Below are 21,917 nucleotides of genomic sequence, written 5' to 3' on the forward strand. Positions count from 1 at the left end.
CACCATGTTGGCCAGGCTGGTCTCAAATTCCTGACCTCAGGTGATCCACCTGCCTCAGCCTCCCAAACTGCTGGGATTACAGGCATGAGCCACCAAGCCCAGCCTAGAGAAGCTTATTTTTTAAAAGAAAATATACAAAAAAATCAAAATCTCATAAGTCCAATTGTAATTTTTTTTGGCTTTTAAAAAATGCTAATGCCCTCAAATATTCTCCTATCCAATCATTGTATTTTAAATGGCATTCCTCCAACAAATATTTGTTGAGCCCCCCACTATATGCCAGGATTGAAATGTCAAATTGAAGGAGGCAATAGCTACTGAAGTAAAGCAAAAAAAAAGTACTGATTGTTTTTCCTTCTATAAAATGACCTAATAATAACCGCTTTACCCAGGAGAGTTGCTGTAAAGATCTAATAACATGACATATATAACCACACCCCTAAAGAATGAGGTGTTATTAAAATGTTTGCAAGAGAAACCTTAGTAATTCCAAGCACATATTTTAGGAATGGTTTCTTGTGTAGAAAATCCTTGAATGTGAGGCTCTGCTGATTTTTTTAATGCATATTCTCTTCTTATGTATGTAGTTTTTTTTTTTTTTTTTTTGAGACAGAGTCTCACTCTGTTGCTCAGGCTGGAGTGCATTGGCACGATCTTGGCTCACTGCAACTGCCACCTCCCAGTTTCAGGTGATTCTCCTGCCTCAGCCTCCCGAGTAGATGGAATTACAGATGTGTGCCACCACACTTGGCTAATATTTGTATTTTTAGTAGAGATGGGGTTTCACCATATTGGCCAGGCTGTTCCGGAACTCCTGACCTTGTGATCCACCCACTTCAGCCTCTCAAAGTGCTGGGATTACAGGCATGAGCCACTGTGCCCGGCCTACTTTTTTAACTAATGTTTAAAGAGACCCACTTTATGTACAGAATTCTGGCTACAACCTAACACATGAGTTGCTCTGTTCATCAGTTATAGCCAATTTAAGTAATTGTGAAAAGCTCAACAATACTTTAACTGGCAATGAAAGCTTCAATATCTCACGTTTACCACCACAACTTCGGATTTCTTGGTAGCTAAATAAAATGCTTCTATTTTGTGGGGGAAAAACTGTCACATAAGTTGAAATTCTGCAATGTTCAATTGACAAAAAGGTCTCTATGTTAAATCAAAGGTATAAATTCCACGTCAGTAGTACATGAGAGAGAAAAAAAGCCAAAATTAAAGTGATTCATGCTCACTTCCCTAACTGAACCTAAGATTTTACTAACAGAGATGCCGTAACTTTGATCATGCACACATCAAACTTGAATTTAAAAACATGCATGCACTCACTCATCTTTTATCTCTTATGTAATTAATACTGTAAGATTATATTTTGCCTACGTGCTCTATATTACTAATTTATAGGATTATTACTATTCAGTGTTGTTTACTTGAAACCATACTGTACTATACACAACTTTTGCATTCCATGCCAATTTTATTTTTTTTAATTAATTTTTTTTTTGATACAGAGTCTCACTCACTCTGTCGCCCAGACTGGAGTGCAGTGGCACGATCTTGGCTCCTGCAACCTCTGCCTCTCGGGTTCAAGTCATTCTCCTGCCTCAGCCTCCCAAGTAGTTGGTACCACAGGTACATGCCACCACACCCGGCTAATTTTTGTATTTTTGGTAGAGATGGGGTTTCACCATGTGGGCCAGGCTGGTCTCAAACTCCTGACCTCAAGGTTATAGGCGTGAGCCACCATGTCCCAACCCCACGCTAACTTTAGAGCTTATTTCCCATCCCATTCAAGATACAACACTACTTGTGTTACGTAGTGAGCAGTGTGGGGAAGAAAAGCATAGAATTAAGTTAGTGACAAATCCAGTGAACTCAAAAAGAGGGAAAAAAACACTCCCAAACAATTGTTGTCCCCATATTCTATTCTCCCTAGAGGTAGTCCAAAAAGGAATGACAAAAGAAAAAAAAGGATACAAAATGAGATAATGGTTCATGTGACATATAAGTACAGTAATAAAATAAACAAACATATATGATATTTAAGCAAAATAGTATGTATGCATTGATGGTCATCTGATATAAATCCATCATTTCTGTTGGCCAATATCTAAAACCTTTACTTTTCTGAGGAGACAAGCTATAAATCTATACAGATATTTCTACAATGAGAATTCACTATTACATACGAACCAATATAATTTGATGTCAAATATTCACAATTAGTTTTAAAAAATCCCCTACTTGGCCGGGCGCGGTGGCTCATGCCTGTAATCCCAGCACTTTGGGAGGCCAAGGCAGGTGGATCATAAGGTCAAGAAATTGAGACCATCCTGGCCAGCATGGTGAAGCCCTGTCTCTACTAAAAATACAAAAATTAACTGCGCGTGGTGGCAGGCGCCTGTAGTCCCAGCTACTCAGGGGGCTGAGGCAGGACAATCACTTGAACCCAGGAGGCAGAGACTGCAGTGAGCTGAGATCGCGCCACTGCACTCCAGCCTGACGACAGACTAAGACTCAGTCTCAAAAAAAAAAAAAAATCCCCTACTTATGTTAAGAGTACCAAAAATAGGGCCATGAATGATGGCTCATGCCTATAATTTTGGCACTTTGGGAAGCCGAGGTGGGAAGATAGCTTGAGTCCAGGAGTAAAATAGTGAGACTCTGTCTGTACAAAAAAAAATAAAAAATTAGCTGGATGTGGCACACGCCTGTAGTCCAGGTACTCACGAGGCTGAAATGGGTGGATCACTTCAGCCTGGGAGGTCAAGGCTGTAGTGAACTGTGATCACACCACTACACCCTACACCCAGCCTGGACTACAAGGTGAGACCTATAGCTCTTTCAGGAATAAAATACATGTAGTTAGTGAGGTTTTTCTCTCCCACTGCTATAACTTAATTTTTGGTTGAGATGCTAAGCCAAACATCATTTTAAGTCTGTGGCCCAACCAAAAAAGGGAATCATACTCTTCAAAGAATTGTACATTCCCACTCTAATTGCTAAAATAAAATGTTGGATTATGAAAATCAATTTTGTAGGTATCAATAAGTTATAAGAGCATGGCTTATTTAAAAAAAAAAAGTGGGCCAGGTGACCTACGTGAGCTGCAAAGCAAGCAAACTGAATTTACTTATCGAAGAGCCCATCCTCATACTTAAAATTTCCCATGACTACATGGAAATTCTTTCACTTACCAGAAAGACCTGATTGGCACTTTCACTGACAGCTGCGTCATCTGGGCTGTCGACAGGTGTCTGACGTGTAAACTTGGAATCAAACTGACTTACATCCTCTTCAGATTGCTTTATATAAACAAAATAATTTAGAAAATAATGAATAGTCTATACGACATCAATCAAATGCACTGTAAGCTCTGGGAGCTCTTTTCACAGGGGTTAACTATAATAAAGTATTAGAACAGTCTTAGCAGGCACAGAATGAAGAAAAAAATGCAAGTGGAAAGTACTGAGTCAAATTACATCTTCAAATCTTAAACATGCACTAAAATAGATTTTAGTACACTGTTATTCCTATTAAAACTGTGAATATATCAACTAGACATGGTGGCTTACGCCTGTAATCCCAGCACTTTGGGAGGCTGAGGCGGGCAGATCATGAGGTCAGGAGTTCGAGACCAGCCTGGCCAATATAGCAAAACCCCCTCTCTACTAAAAATACAAAACATCAGCCGGGCGTGGTGGCGGGTGCCTGTAACCCTAGCTACTCGGGAGGCTGAGGCAGGGGAATTGCTTGAACCTGGGAGGCAGAGCTTGCAGCAAGCAGAGATCATGCCACTGCACACCAGCCCAGGTGACAGTGCGAGAGTCTGTCTCAATTAAAAAAAAAAAAAACAATATATCGAGCTCAAAACAAGCTGGAAAAAATGTGAATATCAATTTCCCCTCTCACAAAGCTTCAGTGTGCCTAGTCCACTGGCTAAATCCCTGTTTAGAGATAATTAATTCAGTTGGCTACTGCAGGTTTGTAATAAACCTGAAAAACTACTGAAGCAGAGTTAAAACATGAATAATACTGGTAAGATGCTCCAGTTAAAATTTCTTCCCACAGCTTATTTCATTCCTTTTGAAATCTAAAGGAGCAAAAATAATTTTCTATTCCGCATGGGTTATGTTATAGTTCCTTGTGAAAGTATAGTTATCACTTCAGTTGTAACCATGAGATTTATTTGTTTAATTCCTTCTCTCTTTCCCAAAATATCTGGTTAGACTCTTGGGCCAAATGTAGGAAGTAAATAATAATTTAGAATATCTGACTTAATAGTAAAAGATGACCACACTGACCTTATAATTCTCTTGGAGCCCAGACTGTGAACCTGCACTCCCTGGAGGAATGGCTGATTCCAAGTGTGGGGAAAATGTACAAGGTAAGCATAGAACACCAGTTTCCTTATTTTGCTCTCTCACACAACACCAGACAATGTGCTCATGTCAAAAGGACTCAGAACCCAACATGAAGATGCACCCAGCATTCACTGCACCCAGCATTCAACGAAGGGAAAAAATGAGCATCAATAAAAATAACTGCCAGGTGCGGTGGCTCACGCCTATCATCCCAACACTTTGGGGAGGCAGAGGCAGGTGGATTGCTTTTGTGCTCAGGATTTGAAGACCAGCCTGGTGAACATGGCAAAACCCCGTCTCTACCAGAAACACAAAAATTAGCTGGGTATGGTGGTGTACCTGTGGTCCCAGCTACTCAAGAGGGTGAGGTGGGAGGATTGCTGGAGGCCGGGACGTCAAGGCTGCAGTGGGCAGAGATTATACCACTGCACTACAGCTTGGGTGACAGAGTAAGACCCTGCCTCAAAACAATAAATGAATAAATAAAAATAAAATAAAAATAACTGCAATGAAATGAAACACAAATATGTTAAAACGTGTAAGTTCATAATATACTGAAAAAGAAAAAAACACACACACAAATTTCATTGGTCAATTTTGGAAGATGCTAGGGAACTAATTCACTATTTTGAAAACTAGGAAAGAATCAAACATACATCCTGCCTTTCCTGTATGAACTGTACCTTGGGTAACTAACTGATCAAAGAGTTTCTCTTTATGAAAGAATTCTAGCTAACAAAGAAAGAAGAAATAACAAAATAAGACCATTTCACAAACACCTGATGAAATTATAAAAGTAGGCCAGAGTTTCTCAACCTCAGGGCTACTGACATGTTAGGCCTATTAACACTTTGCTGTAGGGGGCTGTGCTGTGCTGACTCTTACCCCTGAAGGTACCTATAGCATTCCCTCCCCCAAGCTGCGACAATCAGTGTGTCTCCAGACATTGCCAGATTACCCTGGTAGTGAAATGCTGACACAGGCAGTGACCACGAACATCACTAAAAAAAACACACATACACACACACAAGTACACATTATGCCTCCTGATCAAAGCATATGCAATATTGAGAGTTTAATCTGAATCAGATCAACCACCTAAATTTAACTACCAGTTTTTGCAAATTTGGGGAACAGATGAACATGGTCAATGATACTCTGGGGATAATATCAGCAAAATCAAAATTTGAGAATTCTACAGGACAAATGACCCCGTTTCTTCAATAAATCAAGAGGGGAATCTATAAATGAAAAGAGACCTAAGAGACATAGTAACCAAACTACATACAGACCTTGATTAAATCCTTACAAACAGGAGAAAAAAAAAAAAAGAATGGAACAACAACAACAAAAAAAATTAGGTGGGGCAACACAGGGAGACCTCATCTCTAGAAAAATTCAAAAAATTGGATGTGGTGATGCACCCCTGTGGTCCCAGCTATATGGGAGGATCCCTTGAGCCTCGGAAGTTGAGGCTGCCATGAGCCGCTATCATGCCACTGCACTCCAGCCTGGGCAACAGAGAAAGACCCTATCTCAAAAAAAAAAGAGGAAAAAAAAAACTGGGGAAAGTGTCAGCTTCTTAGGTGTGATGACGGGATGACAGTTATGTTTAAACAAGATGATCTAATTATTTTTAAGCTGGGCAGTAGGTGTATGACAGTTATCCTCCTTACAATTGTTTATTGTTTTTAAAAGTGGGTCACATTATGCTCCATGACCAAAAAATAATCACCATCATCATCCTCCTCCTTCTCCACCTACAGCCCAAAGAATGGAAAAAGAAACTGTGTTTTCTCAGATTCTGAGGTGGCAGAAAGACAATAACACACTAACTCATTTACTCATAAACATATTGTTATGGGTTGAATCATGTGCCTTACCCACCCCCAAAAAATTTCATATGTTGAAATTCTAACCTCTAGTTCCTCAGAATGTGACCTTATTTGGAAAGGGTTATTGCAGATGTAATTAGTGAAGATGAGGTCCTACTGGAGTAGAGAGGAACCCTAATCCAATATGCCTGGTATCCTTATAAAAAGGGGAAATTTGGCCACAGATATGCACACAGGTAGAACACCATGTGAACATGAAGGCAGAGATCCGGGTGATGCACCTACAAGCCAAAGAATGACAAAGATTACCAGCAAACCACCAGATGCCAGGGGAGAGGCATGGAACATACAGTTTCTCACAGTAGTCAAAGAAACCAACTCTAACAACGTGATCTAGAGTTTCTAGTCTCCAGATCTATGAGATAATAAATTTCTGTTGTCTAAGCCCCACGGTTTGTGGTACTTTGTTGCAGCAAGCCTAGCAAACTAATGCACACATATTCTATATTTTGAAGAAAAAATTCCCAGAGAATCATATTTAAAATAGTTAAATTAAGCAAAATAAAACAAACCAAAAAAAGAAAAGTCCCAACTACCTGAAATATTTAATTGTCTTAGGTAACTGACTTAAGAATATCTAATACAGTCAATTGCCACTGGTTTTAGTTCTTTAAAAGATAGTACAAAAATAAAAGATGCTTGGCTGGGTGCAGAAGCTCACACCTGTAATCCCAGCACTTTGAGAGGCTGAGGTGAGTGGATCACTTGAGCCCAGGAGTTCGAGACCAGCCTGGGCAACATGGCGAAACCCCGTTTCTACAAAAAATACAAAAAAATTAGCCAGGCATGGTGACACATGTCCGTAGTCGCAGATATTCAGGAAGCTGAGGTGGGAGAATCACCTGAGCCTGGGGAGGTCAAGGCTGCATTGAACTGTGATCGTGCTACTGCACTCCTTCCTGAGTGACAGAGTGAGACCCTGTCTCAAAATAAAATAAACAGGCCGGGCGCGGTGGCTCACGCCTGTAATCGCAGCACTTTCGAAGGCCGAGGCGGACAGATCACGAGGTCAGGAAATCGAGACCATCCTGGCTAACACGGTGAAACCCCGTCTCTACTAAAAATACAAAAAATTAGCCGGGCGTGGTGGCGGGCACCTGTAGTCCCAGCTACTCGGGAGGCTGAGGCAGGAGAATGGCGTGAACCCGGGAGGCAGAGCCTGCAGTGAACCGAGATCGCGCCACTGCACTCCAGCCTGGGCGACAGAGCGAGACTCCGTCTCAGAAAAAAAAATAAATAAAATAAATAAAAAATAAAAACAAAGATGCTGAAGAGAGGATAAACCAGAGATCTTTGAACTGCTAATAAAAAAAATGTTTCTGTCTGCTCTGAGATTTTTCTTTTCTTTTTTTTTTTTGAGACAGAGTCTTGCTCTGTCGCCCAGGCTGGGGTGCAGTGGCACAATCTCGGCTCACTGCAAGCTCCACCTCCCGGGTTCACGCCATTCTCCTGCCTCAGCCTCCGGAGCAGCTGGGACTACAGGCGCCCACCACCGCGCCCGGCTAATTTTTTGTATTTTTAGTAGAGACGGGGTTTCACTGTGTTAGCCAGGATGGTCTCGATCTCCTGACCTCGTGATCTGCCCACCTCGGCCTCCCAAAGTGCTGGGATTACAGGCCTGAGCCACTGCGCCCGGCCGAGATTTTTCTTATTCTAAAACAATCTCAAGCAATCTTCCTGCCTCAGCCTGGCAAGTAGCTGGGACTTACAGGCACAAGCCACCACACCCAGCTAACTTTTAAATGTTTTGTAGAGATGGAGTCTTTTTGCGTTGCCTATGCTGGTCTTGAACTCCTGGCTTCAAACAATCCTCCCACCTCGGCCCTTTAAAGTTTGGGGATTACAGGCGTGAGCCACTGCACCCAATTATACGCTTTCATGTATACTTACCAACAGAGGTTTAAAAGGGGGCTCCACCTTTTGAGCCAGAAATTTTTCCCAGTTAATGTGTCTAAAGAATGGATGAGCCTAGGGGAAAAAAAGCAGAAAGAAACGTTGGGGGGAATAGACTTTGCTGGATTGATAATCACCTTTTTGAAGTTACAAGTCACAAAATAAGCTAAACTTATAAGCAACTACATATAACCGTCAGAAATACATAAAACTAGCATTATCTTCCCCACAAAACAGCAAACATGCCAATCTCTACTTGCACTTCTCCAGCGTCCCCAGGACCAGCTCACAGATGAGAAGCAGCATTTCTTTTCAGCAGCTTTAAAGAGGATAAAGAACCTTAGTCAAACTGATTTTTTTCCTTTTTAGACTTTGCTTGTCTACTTTGCCTTGAGAAAATATAGTTTATTGGCTGGGCACGGTGGCTCATGCCTATAATCTCAGCACTTTGGGAGGCTGAGGCAGGTGGATCACCTGAGGTTGGGAGTTCGAGACCAGCCTGGCCAACATGGTGAAACCCCTTCTCTACTAAAAATACAAAAATTAGCCAGGCATGATGGAGCATGCCTGTAATCCCAGCTACTAGGGAGACTGAGGCAGGAGAATCACTTGAACCTGGGAGGCGGAGGTTGCAGTGAGCCAAGATCATGCCATTGCATTCCAGCCTGGACGATAGAGTAAGACTCCATCTCAGAAAAAAAAGAAAAGAAAAAAATATATAGTTTACTAATTACTGCTGAAAAATTGTTTAAGGGTCTGTAATCCCAGCACTTTGAGAGGCCAAGGCAGGTGGATCACCTGAGGTCAGGTGTTCCAGACCAGCCTGACCAACATGGTAAAATCCTGTCTCTATTAAAAATACAAAAATTAGCTGGGCGTGGTGGTGGGCGCCTGTAATCCCAGCTACTCGAGAGGCTGAGGCAGGAGAATCGCTTGGACCTGGGGGACTGAGGTTGCAGTGAGCCAAGATGGCACCACTGCACTCTAGCCTGGGCGACAGAGTGAGACTCCGTCTCAAAAAAAAAAAATTAAAAAAAAGAATATGAAAAGAAAGTCGTTAAACAAATCTGTACTTTGCCTTCAAAATTTAAAGACATTTTTGGTTCAATATATATTATTCAAAATATACATTAAATTCTATCTAGTTAAATCCTAGTCATTGAATCTTACAGTGTCAGTGACCATTTAAGAACCTTACCTTTTTAAGCAGACCTCTGGCTTCTTGTGTGAGGTAGGGAGGCAAATTGAGTTTACATTTGAGGATGTTGTCAATTGTTTTCTTTCTATTCTCCCCAGTAAATGGGGGCTAAGAGTAGAAGACAACTGAAAAATATTAGTATAACGAAACAAATTTTAAATAACAATATCTATTTCCTGAATTAGTTGTGCATGGAGATCAGAAATGTATGCTGTGAAATGGGCTAACTGCTAAAGACCTTTATTTTGTTTTAGAGACAGGGTCTTGCTATGTTGTCAAGGCTAGATTCTATTAATAATCCTTAGCTCAAATGATCCTCCCGCCTCAGCCTCCTGAGTAGCTCGGGCTACAGGCATGCACCACAGTGCCCGGCAGACGTGCAGTTTTTAAGCAACAGGACAGAGGAAGTAGCAGTGTCCTGGAAGGAAGCCTGTGTTTCCACCGTTAACTTGCTGTGTGATAATAAGTGAGCCATGTGATTTTATGCTTCAATTTCTCCATTTATAAAATAAGGGCATTATCTGTTCAACATCTATTTCACAGGCCTGCTATGACATAGATCATTTAAATGAAAATGTTTCTGAAAGTATGAGATCTCATATAATCATACAGCATTATTAGTGTTAAACTGCTAATAACAAATCTTTGGGCTTTGAAAACTCCACTGGTAACATTTTCAGAAAGCACAGGACAGGTCTCTTGCTACAGTGACTCAGCACAGACCATAATACACACAGCTTTTAACTGTGCACCTACTGCTCCAGTCAGCATGTCATACATGAATGCTCCCAAACTCCACCAATCCACAGCACGATTGTGGCCACTTCTCATCAAGATTTCAGGGGCCCTACAATGAGGAAAATAATATGCTTAAAAATGCATCTAATTAGATGAATTCTAATTCATCTGAATTAGAATTTTAAAAACAATATACAGAGTCAATGAGGCTACAGAAAACAGGTACTATTCCTTAAAACAGGTAAAATTAGCTATTACCCCCAAACCAATTATGTTTAACATGCAGCTCACATGTATTTTATTGTTCCACAAAACGTGTGTGTGACTGTTCCATCATGAATAGATTCTTTGCGTAGTCCAAAGTCTGTTAGTTTCACATGACCTACAATGAAAGATTACAGCATGATTATTCTCAGAATTCCAAGTATGTGCAGTGTTTGAACATGTCATATAACACCTTAGTCTATCCTTCCATTTAACTTTCCTTGCCTCAAACTTTTCTTGCAGATGTCAAGAACAAGGTACCATCCATAAAATGGGATGCTAACTGTTTAAGGCTAGGGCAAAGTCACCTTTTGCCAATGATATAATCTCTCTAGTAAAGAGAAAATAAAGATAGAAAAAAAAGTGAAATAACCTGTTTAAGGCCCTAGCTTTAAGTATACGCAGAATCCTCTACCATCCTGAAAAAGAAAAATCCTGTTTTATGAAGTCTAGTTTAAGTACACAGACCCTAATAAAGATATTCTGTCCTTTTTAAACAAAGGTGTGAGATAGTACTTCAAATATATAGCTTTTATCACAGTGAACTGTGAAGAGTTCTTAAAATGGTCTCAGAAAGTCACTATAACAAGGTAGCTCATTCTACCCAATGCTGCTAATTAGGGGAAAGAAATAAAATTGCTAGATAGTATGAATCAATCATTGCTGACCCAGAAAGTAAAAAACTTACCACCTTATACAAAGATCATTTCAGTTCAAGTTTAGTTTTCTTTACTGGACTGTCATAACAAGTGGTTCAACAGTCTCAGGGACTCTAGTATTTGAGGTTCATTTCACAGAAAAGGCACAATGACCTATTGATTCAAATGTAAACATATACTACACTCTGATACAGAATAAGTATGGCCTTTATTTTCACAGAACCATCTGATACACTCAACCTTATAAATCAAAGAAGTTAACTATTCTATCGCTCCCCTATTCTATCCTGTGACTTAGAATTCACATCAGAATCCAGGTTTTGGGGAGTGAGGAGGTGTTGATGAGAGGAAGGAAGAGACACTGATTCCCTTGATATATTCAGTTAAGTATATCATTTCTCCTTAAAAAAAAAAGGTGGGTGGAGGAGTATAATCTGGAATGTTTATATGAGCCTCGGTTGTTCATACATCATTTTCTAAGAGTTTGAAACAATTAACTACCTCATGGATTATTCTGTAGACATCTAAGGATTAGCAGCTGCTACCACTTTCTAGATACCCTGGGTCAGCTGGTTGCTCCTTTGGGGTACGAGTGAATTGCCAAGTCTACCCACAGCCCAGATTAGCATAAGTTGAGCTGTCTGTAGCAGCATGCAGTTGCAGTCAAGGCTCACTATGCTATATCTATAGCTGTAAAGATTATTAGTCTCTCTGATGTTTATGTTTGTTGTTGCAAACAAACAGCAAGAATAAACTGATTCTGGCAGTGGGGGAGGTGGGTTATGCCTGTAATCCCAGCAATTTGGGAAGCCAAGGCAGGCAGATCAACTGAGCTCAGGAGTTTGGGACCACCCTGGGCAACATGATGAAACCCCATTTCTACAAAAAATACCAAAAATTAGCTAGGCGTGGTGGTGTGCCACAGTGGCCCCCGCTACTTGAGGGACTGGGGTGGGAGGATCACTTGAGCCTGGGAGGTGGAGGTTGCAGTGAGCTATAATCATGCCACTGTATTCCAGCCTGGGTGACAGAGTGAGACCCCCATCTCAAAAAAAAAAGAGTAACCTGATGCGTACTAAACATCATATTCCCAAAGTTTTATCAAATACTTTGGTTCAATTTCAATCCTTTTTCCAGCATTAATAAAACCTACTGTAAGAAGCATAGCTTCTAAAATTTGCATATTTTCTTTTTCTTTCTTTCTTTTTTTCTTTTTTTTTTTTTGAGATGGAGTCTCCCTCTGTCACCCAGGCTGGAGTGCAATGTTGTGATATTGGCTCACTGCAACTTTCGCCTCCTGGGTTCAGGCGATTCTCCCACCTCAGCCTCCTGAGTAGCCGGGATTACAGGCACCCACCATCATGCCCGGCTACTTTTTTTTTTTTTTTTGTATTTTTGTAGAGATGGGGTTTCACCATGTTGGCCAGGCATCTTGAACTCCTGACCTCAGGTGATCCGCCTGCCTCAGCTTCCCAAAGTGCTGGGATTACAGGTGTGAGCCACTGTGCCCAGCCAATATTTACATATTCTCATTATTAAAACTCAACTTGTATAATTAAGATTCACTTTTCAATTTAAGTAACAAGCCAAAATTAATGTTTACACTGGCTTTTACAGCCTAAAACATTACACAACATTTGATGTAAGGATTCCAAAAACATTAAAAACTATAAAGAGTAAGGATTAAACTAAAAAAGGCAGTTGAGCGACTATTATCCTCAACTTCTGTTACTCTCACCAAGTGTAATTACCTAAAGACTTAAAACATCACCAAGTACTATGATGCCATGAATTCTGAGGGAGGAAATATACAAAATAGAGAGATGAGTATGGGGCTTTGAAAATGGCCACGACCTGTGTGGGAGGATTTTAAGATGATTATTTACTATAGAATTGTTTACGGTATGTCTCCACTTGGTGATTAAGCATGATATTCTCCGGCTTCAGGTCTCTGTAGATGATCCCCTTTAGACGTAAATGCCCCAAAGCCATGGAGATTTCTGCCAAGTAAAAGCTGGAAACAAAAGTGATTTAATAAAACTAAAAAGAGTGTAATCTATCCAAAGCAGTTTATGTATGGAGCAAAATTCCTGGAAAGAAACAGACATGCACCAAAGACCAAATTAGTGGGGTAGGGGGATGTATGGGAAAAAGAGATAGCATAGGATGCTGCCAAAAGGCATGGGGACATTTATGTTTCACTCATTTTAGTGAAACTATGAAGTGCTTTATTTTGCCCTTAGAACATACTGCTAAAATTGCAAAGATGTCCGGAATATGCTAAACGGCCATTGGTCATGTTTTGTTCTGTCTGTGTAGGAATTAAGCTAATAGTCAATCATTTCAAAGCAAATTTCTCCCATCCACCCTCAACTTTAAAATCCCATAGGAAATAGGAACTTAATGATTCTCAGAGATCAAGTCTTGATTTCAAAAGGTGTCTTATAACCTGACCCTTAGAAGCCCACTCATCCCTTACTTAATACAGCTACATATTTATAGACAGCTTAGGCCCACAGTATCTGCCCTCCCTCCTGTCAGCCAGCCCACAACTATAAACTGTGTGACACTCAAATTTATCTACCTCAAAAGAATAAAGGGCTGAATCAACCCTGTCTGGATTCGAAAAGCACAAGGCGCTGCAATACTGGCTGCATAACAATGTTGCAATCCTGCAGATTACTCCAGGATGGAGAGGGTGTGTCCCAGAGGACTGAGGCAGTTTCACAGCCAGCACGACCACAAACACAGCCTCCAACACGGCTCAGTGAGCCTCCTCCAAAAAAGGGCACTTCATCCCTAAGGCTCTTCAATGCAGCTTCTGCGTTAGAAAAGGCCTGAAATTAAACAATGGAATGCAGTTTTGGTAATTAAGGTAGAAAAAAACATTTAAGTGTTGTTTTCTATTAAATTAATGTGTAGGAGAAACTGATTTATTGTGACCCAATATTGTTGCTTCACAAAAGGATGTGCATATTTTTAATTTGAAGCAGATGACATGTTTAGAAATAGGAGGGTAAATCCCATCCTGACTATATAATCAATCCACAGATGATATGCCCCGGCTTATCACCTCCCTAAGACTGCACCTTGAGAAACAGAAAGCCTAAAAAAAAGAGATGATTTCTGATAATTTCCATTGCTCCACACATAAAGGTTCACTGGAAAACCACACTCACCCACAGCCAAGGCAGGCAGCTTACCAATTCAAGGAAAGAAAGCAGCAATGAGAATGGTTCTGTTAGGAGCAACTGGTGTGAAGAGCGTTCCACTCAAGCCTAAGGGCAAAGGAATGATGCGACCTCCATAGCTGCCCAGTCCCAAAACTGCTTCTCCCCCTTGAGGTCCTGAGTGAGTGACTGGCTCCAGCTCAATTTACTGAATCATGTGGCTGCCCATAGTGGGAATGGGGCTTTGCTTGTAATTACCTGAATCTATGCAACCACAAAAAGTTCACTTACCAGGCAGTGTCTTCCATAAATATTCCCTCTCTTTCTAACTGCATAAATAGTTCTCCTCCTGTAAAAAAAAGAAAAAAACATTAGAAATAAAACAATATGGCCAGGCGCAGTGGCTCACGCTTGTAATCCCAGCACTTTGGGAGGCCGAGGCGGGCAGATCACGAGGTCAGGAGATCGAGACCACGGTGAAACCCCATCTCTACTAAAAACACAAAAAATTAGCCGGGCGTGGTGGCGGGTGCCTGTAGTCCCAGCTACTGGGGAGGCTGAGGCAGGAGAATTGCGGGAACCCAGGAGATGGAGCTTGCAGTGAGCCGAGATCGTGCCACTGCACTTAAGCCTGGGTGACAGAGCGAGACTCCATCTCAAAAAAAAAAAGGAAAAAAAAGAAATAAAACAATGTTTATTTCCAACCCACTTCTAATAAGAGAGTTTGTGCTTTCCTTCTAACCATAATTAAAAGACATCATCCCCTTAAAAATGAAAAACAAATCCTAAAAATTATAGGTTTTAAAACTAAGTCCTCAGGATTCTATTTTTAGTAGCATTCTTATTCTTCTGTAACACACGTGTTTAAAAACTAGAACCGGCTTGGAATTCCAGGTGTTATATCTACAAACTTTGAAATATTTGTAGATTCCAGACGTGAGGTTAAAATAAAAAATCTTGATTAAAGACCCTTTAACATTTTACCCGTAAGTAGAAAAATGATAGTCTACAATTAAATCACCCTCCCTAATTTTAGTGAATGCTCATATTTTGTATTTTCAGAACCCTTAAATAAACAGAATGAACCTGGCAGTGGCCTAGTAAAAAACATGGCACAATTTGAGTATCAAAATAAATAATGATAATGAAAGGTTACATCACATCAAATGATATCAGAATCCCTAAGTCCACAATGACATAAATAAATGAATACATAAATTTTTTAAATGGGGAAGAAGAGAAAGTTCCTTATTACAGCAGAATGCCAAGTAATAAATGAAGAAGGCATGATGGAGTAAGAAAAATTACTTGGCAAACATCACAACTAATTGTTGCAGGCAAGAATCAATGGATGTCAAAACTGAATGTGGGCCGGGCGCAGTGGCTCACGCCTGTAATCCCAGCACTTTGGGAGGCCAAGGCAGGCAGATCACCTGAGGTCAGGGGTTCAAGACCAGCCTGGCCATCATGGCAAAAGCCCATCTCTACTAAAACTAAAAACATTAGCTGGGTGTGGTGGTGCCTGCCTGTCATCCCAGCTACCCGGGAGGCTGAGGCAGGAGAATCACTTGAACCTGGGAGGTGTAGGTTGCAGTGAGCTGAGATCCCACCACTGCAATCCAGCCTGGGCGACAGAGTGAGACTCCGTCTCAGAAAACAACAACAACAACAAAACTGAACATGAAAGTCTGATGGAAGATATTTAAATAATCTCAAAGTATCTCCTCAAAAGATACTTATTAATTACAAAGGCAAAAATGTCACCAGGGAAAAAATCGGCAGACACCACCTTATACATGTGACCGAAGTTAACATCACAAGTAATACGACAAAGATATAAATATCATGTACCTCTTAATCTGATGCATTAAGGGGACACAATGTCACTTCAGTGGTCCTGCCAAAATTGCATAACCTGAATCTAATACTAAGGAAACATCAGCTAAACCCAAAGCATTCTACAAACTCACTGGCCTGTGCTAATCAAAAATATCAACATCGTGAAAGTCAAAGAAAGACTGAGGAAATGTTCCAGATTAAAGGAAACTAAGGAGAGTTATAATTGCATCAATGTCAACTTCCTATTTCTGATCATTTTAGTATAGTTATGTAAGACACTGTCCTTGATTTTGGAAAATATACACTGAATAGGCTGGGTGCAGTGGCTCACACCTGTCATCCCAGCACTTTGGGAGGCTGAGGCGGGCAGATCACCTAAGGTCAGGAGTTCGAGACCAGCCTGGTCAACGTGGTGAAACCCCATCTCTACTAAAAATACAAAAATTAGCCGGGCGTGGTGGTGGATGCGTGCAATCCCAGCTACTCGACAGGCAGAGGTTGTAGTGAGCCCGAGATTGCGCCACTGCACTCCAGTCTGGGCGAGAGAGTGATACTCCATCTCAAACAAACAAACAAAAAAGAAAGAAAACATACACTGAAATTTTAGGGGTAAAGGGAAATCATGTCTGTATCACTCTCAAACAGTTCAAAAAATTATGTATGCGTGCGTGTATATATGTATACAGATATATACATATACATAGAAGGATAAAACAAAATAAATGTGGTGAAATGGTGACATTTGGGGAATCCAGGTGAGAGATACATAGGAATTCTTTCTTTTTTTCGTGACTGAGTCTCGCTCTGTTGCCCAGGTTGGAGTATAGTGGTGCGATCTTTGCTCACCACAACCTCCACCTCCCAGGTTCAAGCGATTCTCCTGCCTCAGCCTCCCGAGTAGCTGGGATTACAGGAGCACAACACCATGCCCGGCTAACTTTTCTATTTTTAGTAGAGACAGAGTTTCACTATGTTGGCCAGACTGGTCTCAAACTCCTGACCTCATGATCCACCTGCCTTGGCCTCCCAAAGTGCTAGGATTACAGACATGAGCCACTGAGCCTGGCATAGGAATTCTTTATACTACTCTTAAAACGTTTTAAGTATGAAATTATGTCAAAATAAAGTTTTTCTAGGACGGCATGGTGGCCCACACCTGTAATCTCAGCACTTGGGAAGGCCAAGGCGGGCAGATCACCTGAGGTCAGGAGTTCAAGACCAGCCTGGCCAACATGGTGAAAGCCCAGCTCTACTGAAAATACAAAAACATAGCCCGGTGTGGTGGCGCATGCCTGTAATCACAGCTAAATGGGAGGCCCAGGCAGGAGAATCGCTTGAACCTGGGAGGCGCAGGTTGTGATGAGCTGAGATCACGCCTCTGTGCTCCAGCCTGGGCAAGAAGAGTAAAACTCCATCTTCACCAAAAAAAAAAAAAAAAAAAAAAGTTTTTCCAATGGCAGTACTCACAAAAAAGTTGCTCCATTCTGCACCTTTCTGTTCCATGTTACATGTTACTGCAAAATCAAGAAGAGAAGAGTGTATGTAAGTACTTCTCAACCAGTTTACCTCTCTGACCACTCTTACGGTGTTTGGGGGCAAAAAACTAAGGATCTAGACTCCCTAAACCGCTCGCTGGGTCCTTCTCTCCCCACAACGCACCGGGGCCAGCAGGAAGGCCGCTCCGACCCCTAATTTTTCCGCGAATTCAGTTCAAAGAGGCGGCCGGGCCCGCGATCGGCAGCGCGCACGGGCCAACCAAGCCGCGCCTCCGCGAGAAGCGCCTCCGCGTGACTGACGGGGGAATCCGCGGGCCAACGGGCTGGGCGGCCCGGCGGCGCGCGCTCCCGCCGGCCACTCAGAGCGCCGGACGGGGGAAATGGGCGGAGCAAGGCCAGGGTAGGGTGAGCGGCCTCCGAAGCGGAGCCGGGCTCTGAGGAGACGCTTTTTTTTCCCTCTTTCCTTTCCTTCTCTCCTCCTCTCTTCCCTTCCCCTCTCCTCCCCTCTCTCCTCCTTCCCCCCTCGGTCCGCCGGAGCCTGCTGGGGCGAGCGGTTGGTATTGCAGGCGCTTACTCTCCGGGGCCGCCCGGCGGGTAGCTGGCGGGGGGAGGAGGCAGGAACCGCGATGGCGCCTCAGAAGCACGGCGGTGGTGGAGGGGGCGGCTCGGGGCCCAGCGCGGGGTGCGGGGGAGGCGGCTTCGGGGGTTCGGCGGCGGCGGCGACGGCTTCGGGCGGCAAATCCGGCGGCGGGGGCTGTGGAGGCGGTGGCAGTTACTCGGCCTCCTCCTCCTCCGCGGCGTTACCGGTGAAGAAGCCGAAAATGGAGCACGTCCAGGCTGACCACGAGCTTTTCCTCCAGGCCTTTGAGAGTGAGTGTGTGCGAGGCTTTGAGGGCAGGAAGACCCACTCTGCCAACACCGGGGATGGGACACTCTGCTGGGCCCCCTTCCTCCTCGGGAGTCCACTTGTGTGGTAGTGGAGGGAGGAATTGAGGGGATGTCCCCCTTTCGGAGATTACGTCTCCAGGGGATCCGGAGTCTAGGGCCTTGGGAGAGCTGGAAAAGAGGGTCCGGGTAGGTTCTTGACTCCCCCAAGATTGACGCAAGAGGCTCGGGACTGGGGCCCCACGTTCAGAGCAGGCGGCTTTTAGATGAGGAGGTAGCAGTTGAACTGAGCCGCAGTCACATCCCGAGACTGGTTCTTGTTTTCTTTCATGCCTTTCGGACTCTAGAAATACAGGGGTTTCGGTTGTAGCTTTTGAGGGGCAAAATGAAGCCAGTGAAGGGGTGAGTGCAGTGGAACCGAAGAAATTGTCCTTAGTCTGAAATGCCTTCGCGCTAACTTGGTGCTGCAGGTTCATATGGCACCTTTGGATGCTTAAAACCCTTCAAATCTGTCCACCCATTTTGTGGATATGTAAACTGAGCCAGAGAGTGGTCAAGCATCTTCTCTGGAGACGACCCCGGAATTCTGCTTTTTCTCCTCGGCTTACAGAACATTTTCTTGCGTCAATTTCTGTTTCTAAGGTCTGTCCGGAAGGGGAAACTGACTTACTTGGAAAGGAGAGCGAGGTGTCTGGAAACAAACAATAGAGTTTATTAAAAACATCGTAAGTATAAATAATCCTGATTGTTCTTTAAGGAATGTTATATCCTGATTGGTTTCCTTTTTTGCTTTTGTGTGTTATAATTTGGGTGATCTTTAATAGCTAAATAATCTTACAGAAACTTGAATAAACTTGGCTCTACCGCCCAGTGTCCTTATTTATAATTTCACTGTGGCGTATGTTAAGGGCATGGTATCAGCTGTGCTTAGAAAGACGTATTACGTTGTTTAATACCCTTCCTTCATTCTCTCTCATTAGTGCTTCATGAAATTCTAATTGGAACTTAATAGAAGGAATTTCAGTTTTTATCGAAACGAATATTGAACCTGCTTCAGAGAGATTCACATTATCCACGTATTATATTTCTTAATATACTTTGAAATATCTGGAGAGGCTTTAATTGGAAATAGGATGGAGAACTGAAGGGCAGTGGTGACAAAAATGATACTTGTTTGTACCCCTTCTAAAGTATCTCATCTCCCTCTAGTTAATTGAAAATAAAACTAACCAATGGAAGATTTAGGTGGAAATTTTAAAAGTTCTTTCTGAATGTTAAGAGAAGACACATCCTCCAAGACAGTTTTAACTATTTGCGTTGTGATGAGTCTACCTCAGGGAAGTCAAGTGTCATTTGAGCTAGATCTGGTCATAAAACAACTTGAAGTTGTTTACTGGAAAGTTTAAATACTTGAATGTAATTATTCACATAGTTGTTTCTATTTGGTTTATTCTAATACTGCTGTATAATGACCTAAAGTGGTACTAATAGGTCATTAATGTAACTGATATAATGGTATATGTATTTTTCATCGACTTAAGTCCTGTATAACAAATTACATTTTAACTAATTTGAAATTTAATTCAACTCATTTTAAGCGTTAGAAAGACTGTTTTGTGAATCTGTCAGTTGTGTAAAAAATGTATTGAGGTAATATTTATATTGAACAAAATAGATACAACTTTAAATTATAATTAGGAATATTTATTGAGAATTTTTGCTGCAGTTTGTGTCCGAGGTTTATTTCAATATTGACTGACTTTTGAGTGCAGTGGATCCCACCTGTAATCCTAGCTACTCTGGAGGCTGAGGCAGGAGGATCTGTTGAGCCCACGAGTTTGAGACCAGCCTGGGCAACATATCAAGACCCCTTTTCAAAAAAAGAAAAAAAAAATCTTGACTGACTTTCATCATACCTGTATTAGGAATGTCTGGATCTGTATTAGGATGTCATCATATCTGTATCAGGATGTATTAGGATTCTGTTTTGGCTGACTACCATTTTTTTTTATTTCTTATTTTTTTTTTGAGACGGAGTTTCGCTCTTTGTTGCCCAGGCTGGAGTGCAGTGACGCGATCTCGGCTCACAGCAACCTCCGCCTCCCAGGTTCCAGTGATTCTCCTGCCTCAGCCTCCCAAATAGCTGGGATTACAGGCATGCGCCACTATGCCTGGCTATTTTTGTATTGTTAGTGGAGACAGGGTTTCTCCATGTTGGTCAGGCTGGTCTGGAACTCCCGACCTCAGGTGATCTGCCCACCTCGGCCTCCCAAAGTGCTGGGAATACAGGCGTGAGCCACCGCGCCTGGCCGGCTGACTACAAATTTTTTAAGTGACCATTTAAAAAGTGAAATTTTCATCTTGTTTGGCATCAATCAATAGTTCTTTTGTTGACTCCGGCTACCTATTACAGCTGCTTTTTGGAATAAAATCGGTTATAAATAGTTTAAATTAGCTAAGTTAAATGAGTACAACTACTTCTCTTGAGTTCTGCTCGGTAACAATAACTATCTTAGAAAGGCTTAAGAAAAATATTGTAGAGAACCTTCAGTATAAAAAGTGTAGATGATGAACTTTGTGAATGTATGCCATTGATTGAATACCTTTTGATCTTACTGTGCATACTTTCTTGATGTAAATATTTAGTGCAATATAAATATTTAGTGCATGATTTCCATAGCAGATGATAAGTTTATATTGATTATAACATGGTCTCGGTTGATATTTTTCTGACAAGTAAGTTTAGGTCATGTTTGGATTTTGTTTCCTATTACCTAGAGCCAACACAGATCTATAGATGTTTTTGAACTCGGAATCTCATAGCAGTAAGTAGTCAACAAAATTCATCAGTATTATTTCTCTCTTATAACTGCATCTGTATTCAGTTTTAACGTTTTTAAAACTCTTTTTGTAGCCAATATTTTTGCACAGAACTCTTACTTACATGTCTCATCGAAACTCCAGAACAAACATCAAAAGGTACATTTTATGAATCTTATTTCAAGCTGATCAAACCATGTTAGTTTTATTTTAAAGTACTATTTCTCAAAATTAAAAAAAAATGAACAAAAATAAGTACTGTTTCTAACTAAAAATTTAATATGAAAACTGAAGTGAGAGAGTGACTGGTTGAATTGGTTGCAGAGTGGTTTTCAATAGTATAATCTTTGTAAGTCTCAGGTTGTTACTAGCTTTTTTTTTTTTTTTTCCCCGTAACAGAAATGAGGCTGGGTGTGGTGGCTCATGCCTATAATCCCAGCACTTTGGGAGGCCAAGTTGGGCGGATCACTTGAGGTCAGGAGTTTGAGACCAGTTTGGCCAACATGGCAAAACCCTGTCTCTACTAAAACAAAAATTAGCCGGGCGTGGTGGTGTGTGCCTGTAATCCCAGTTACTTGGGAGGCTGAGGCAGGAGAATTGTTTGAGCCTGGGAGGTGGAGGTTGCAGTGAGCTGAGATTGCGCCGTTGCACTCCAGCCTGGGCAACAGAGCGAGACTCTACCTCGAAAAA

The 21,917-nt window shown here is 41.8% G+C and overlaps 3 protein-coding genes across 32 annotated transcripts in view; 2 read left to right on the top strand and 1 right to left on the bottom strand.

Annotated features, from left to right (window-relative positions):
- Window positions 1–17,842, bottom strand: part of LOC129051354 (ribosomal protein S6 kinase beta-1-like) — a 33,943-nt gene extending 16,101 nt beyond the window's left edge. For 8 of the 30 annotated variants that reach the window (XR_010138254.1, XR_010138259.1, XR_010138255.1 and 5 more), the window contains exons 1-9: window positions 17,686–17,841; window positions 17,494–17,540; window positions 14,479–14,536; window positions 13,602–13,854; window positions 10,386–10,476; window positions 10,113–10,203; window positions 9,357–9,464; window positions 8,156–8,477; window positions 3,204–3,311 (exon numbers count right to left, since the gene is read on the bottom strand). Coding sequence is in view for 17 of the 30 variants with exons in the window: in XM_063718635.1 (XP_063574705.1) it covers window positions 3,204–3,311; window positions 8,156–8,233; window positions 9,357–9,464; window positions 10,092–10,203; window positions 10,386–10,387 (408 nt within the window). In the remaining 13 variants the exon portion in view is untranslated. The other 22 variants (XM_063718645.1, XM_063718643.1, XM_063718632.1 and 19 more) reach the window with 18 other exon arrangements.
- Window positions 17,843–18,148: 306 nt separating this feature from the next.
- On the top strand, window positions 18,149–19,043 carry LOC134760558 (polycomb protein Suz12-like). Its single transcript, XM_063718649.1, has one exon. The coding sequence runs from the start codon at window positions 18,149–18,151 to the stop codon at window positions 18,497–18,499; it is 351 nt and encodes a 116-aa protein (XP_063574719.1). The 3' UTR covers window positions 18,500–19,043.
- LOC103889600 (polycomb protein SUZ12-like) overlaps window positions 18,254–21,917 on the top strand; it is a 53,781-nt gene continuing 50,117 nt past the window's right edge. Inside the window, exons 1-4 of the mRNA XM_063718631.1 lie at window positions 18,254–18,392; window positions 19,050–19,132; window positions 21,186–21,232; window positions 21,322–21,386. The gene's annotated coding sequence lies outside the window, so the exon portion shown is untranslated. The remainder of the gene's footprint in view (window positions 18,393–19,049; window positions 19,133–21,185; window positions 21,233–21,321; window positions 21,387–21,917) is intronic.

The sequence above is a fragment of the Pongo abelii genome, chromosome 19, assembly GCF_028885655.2.
Source record: "Pongo abelii isolate AG06213 chromosome 19, NHGRI_mPonAbe1-v2.0_pri, whole genome shotgun sequence".
NCBI lineage: Eukaryota > Metazoa > Chordata > Mammalia > Primates > Hominidae > Pongo > Pongo abelii.

Coding starts and splice junctions, on each gene's coding strand:
- LOC134760558 (XM_063718649.1), top strand. CDS start 18,149: ATGGCGCCTCAGAAGCACGGCGGTGGTGGAGGGGGCGGCTCGGGGCCC.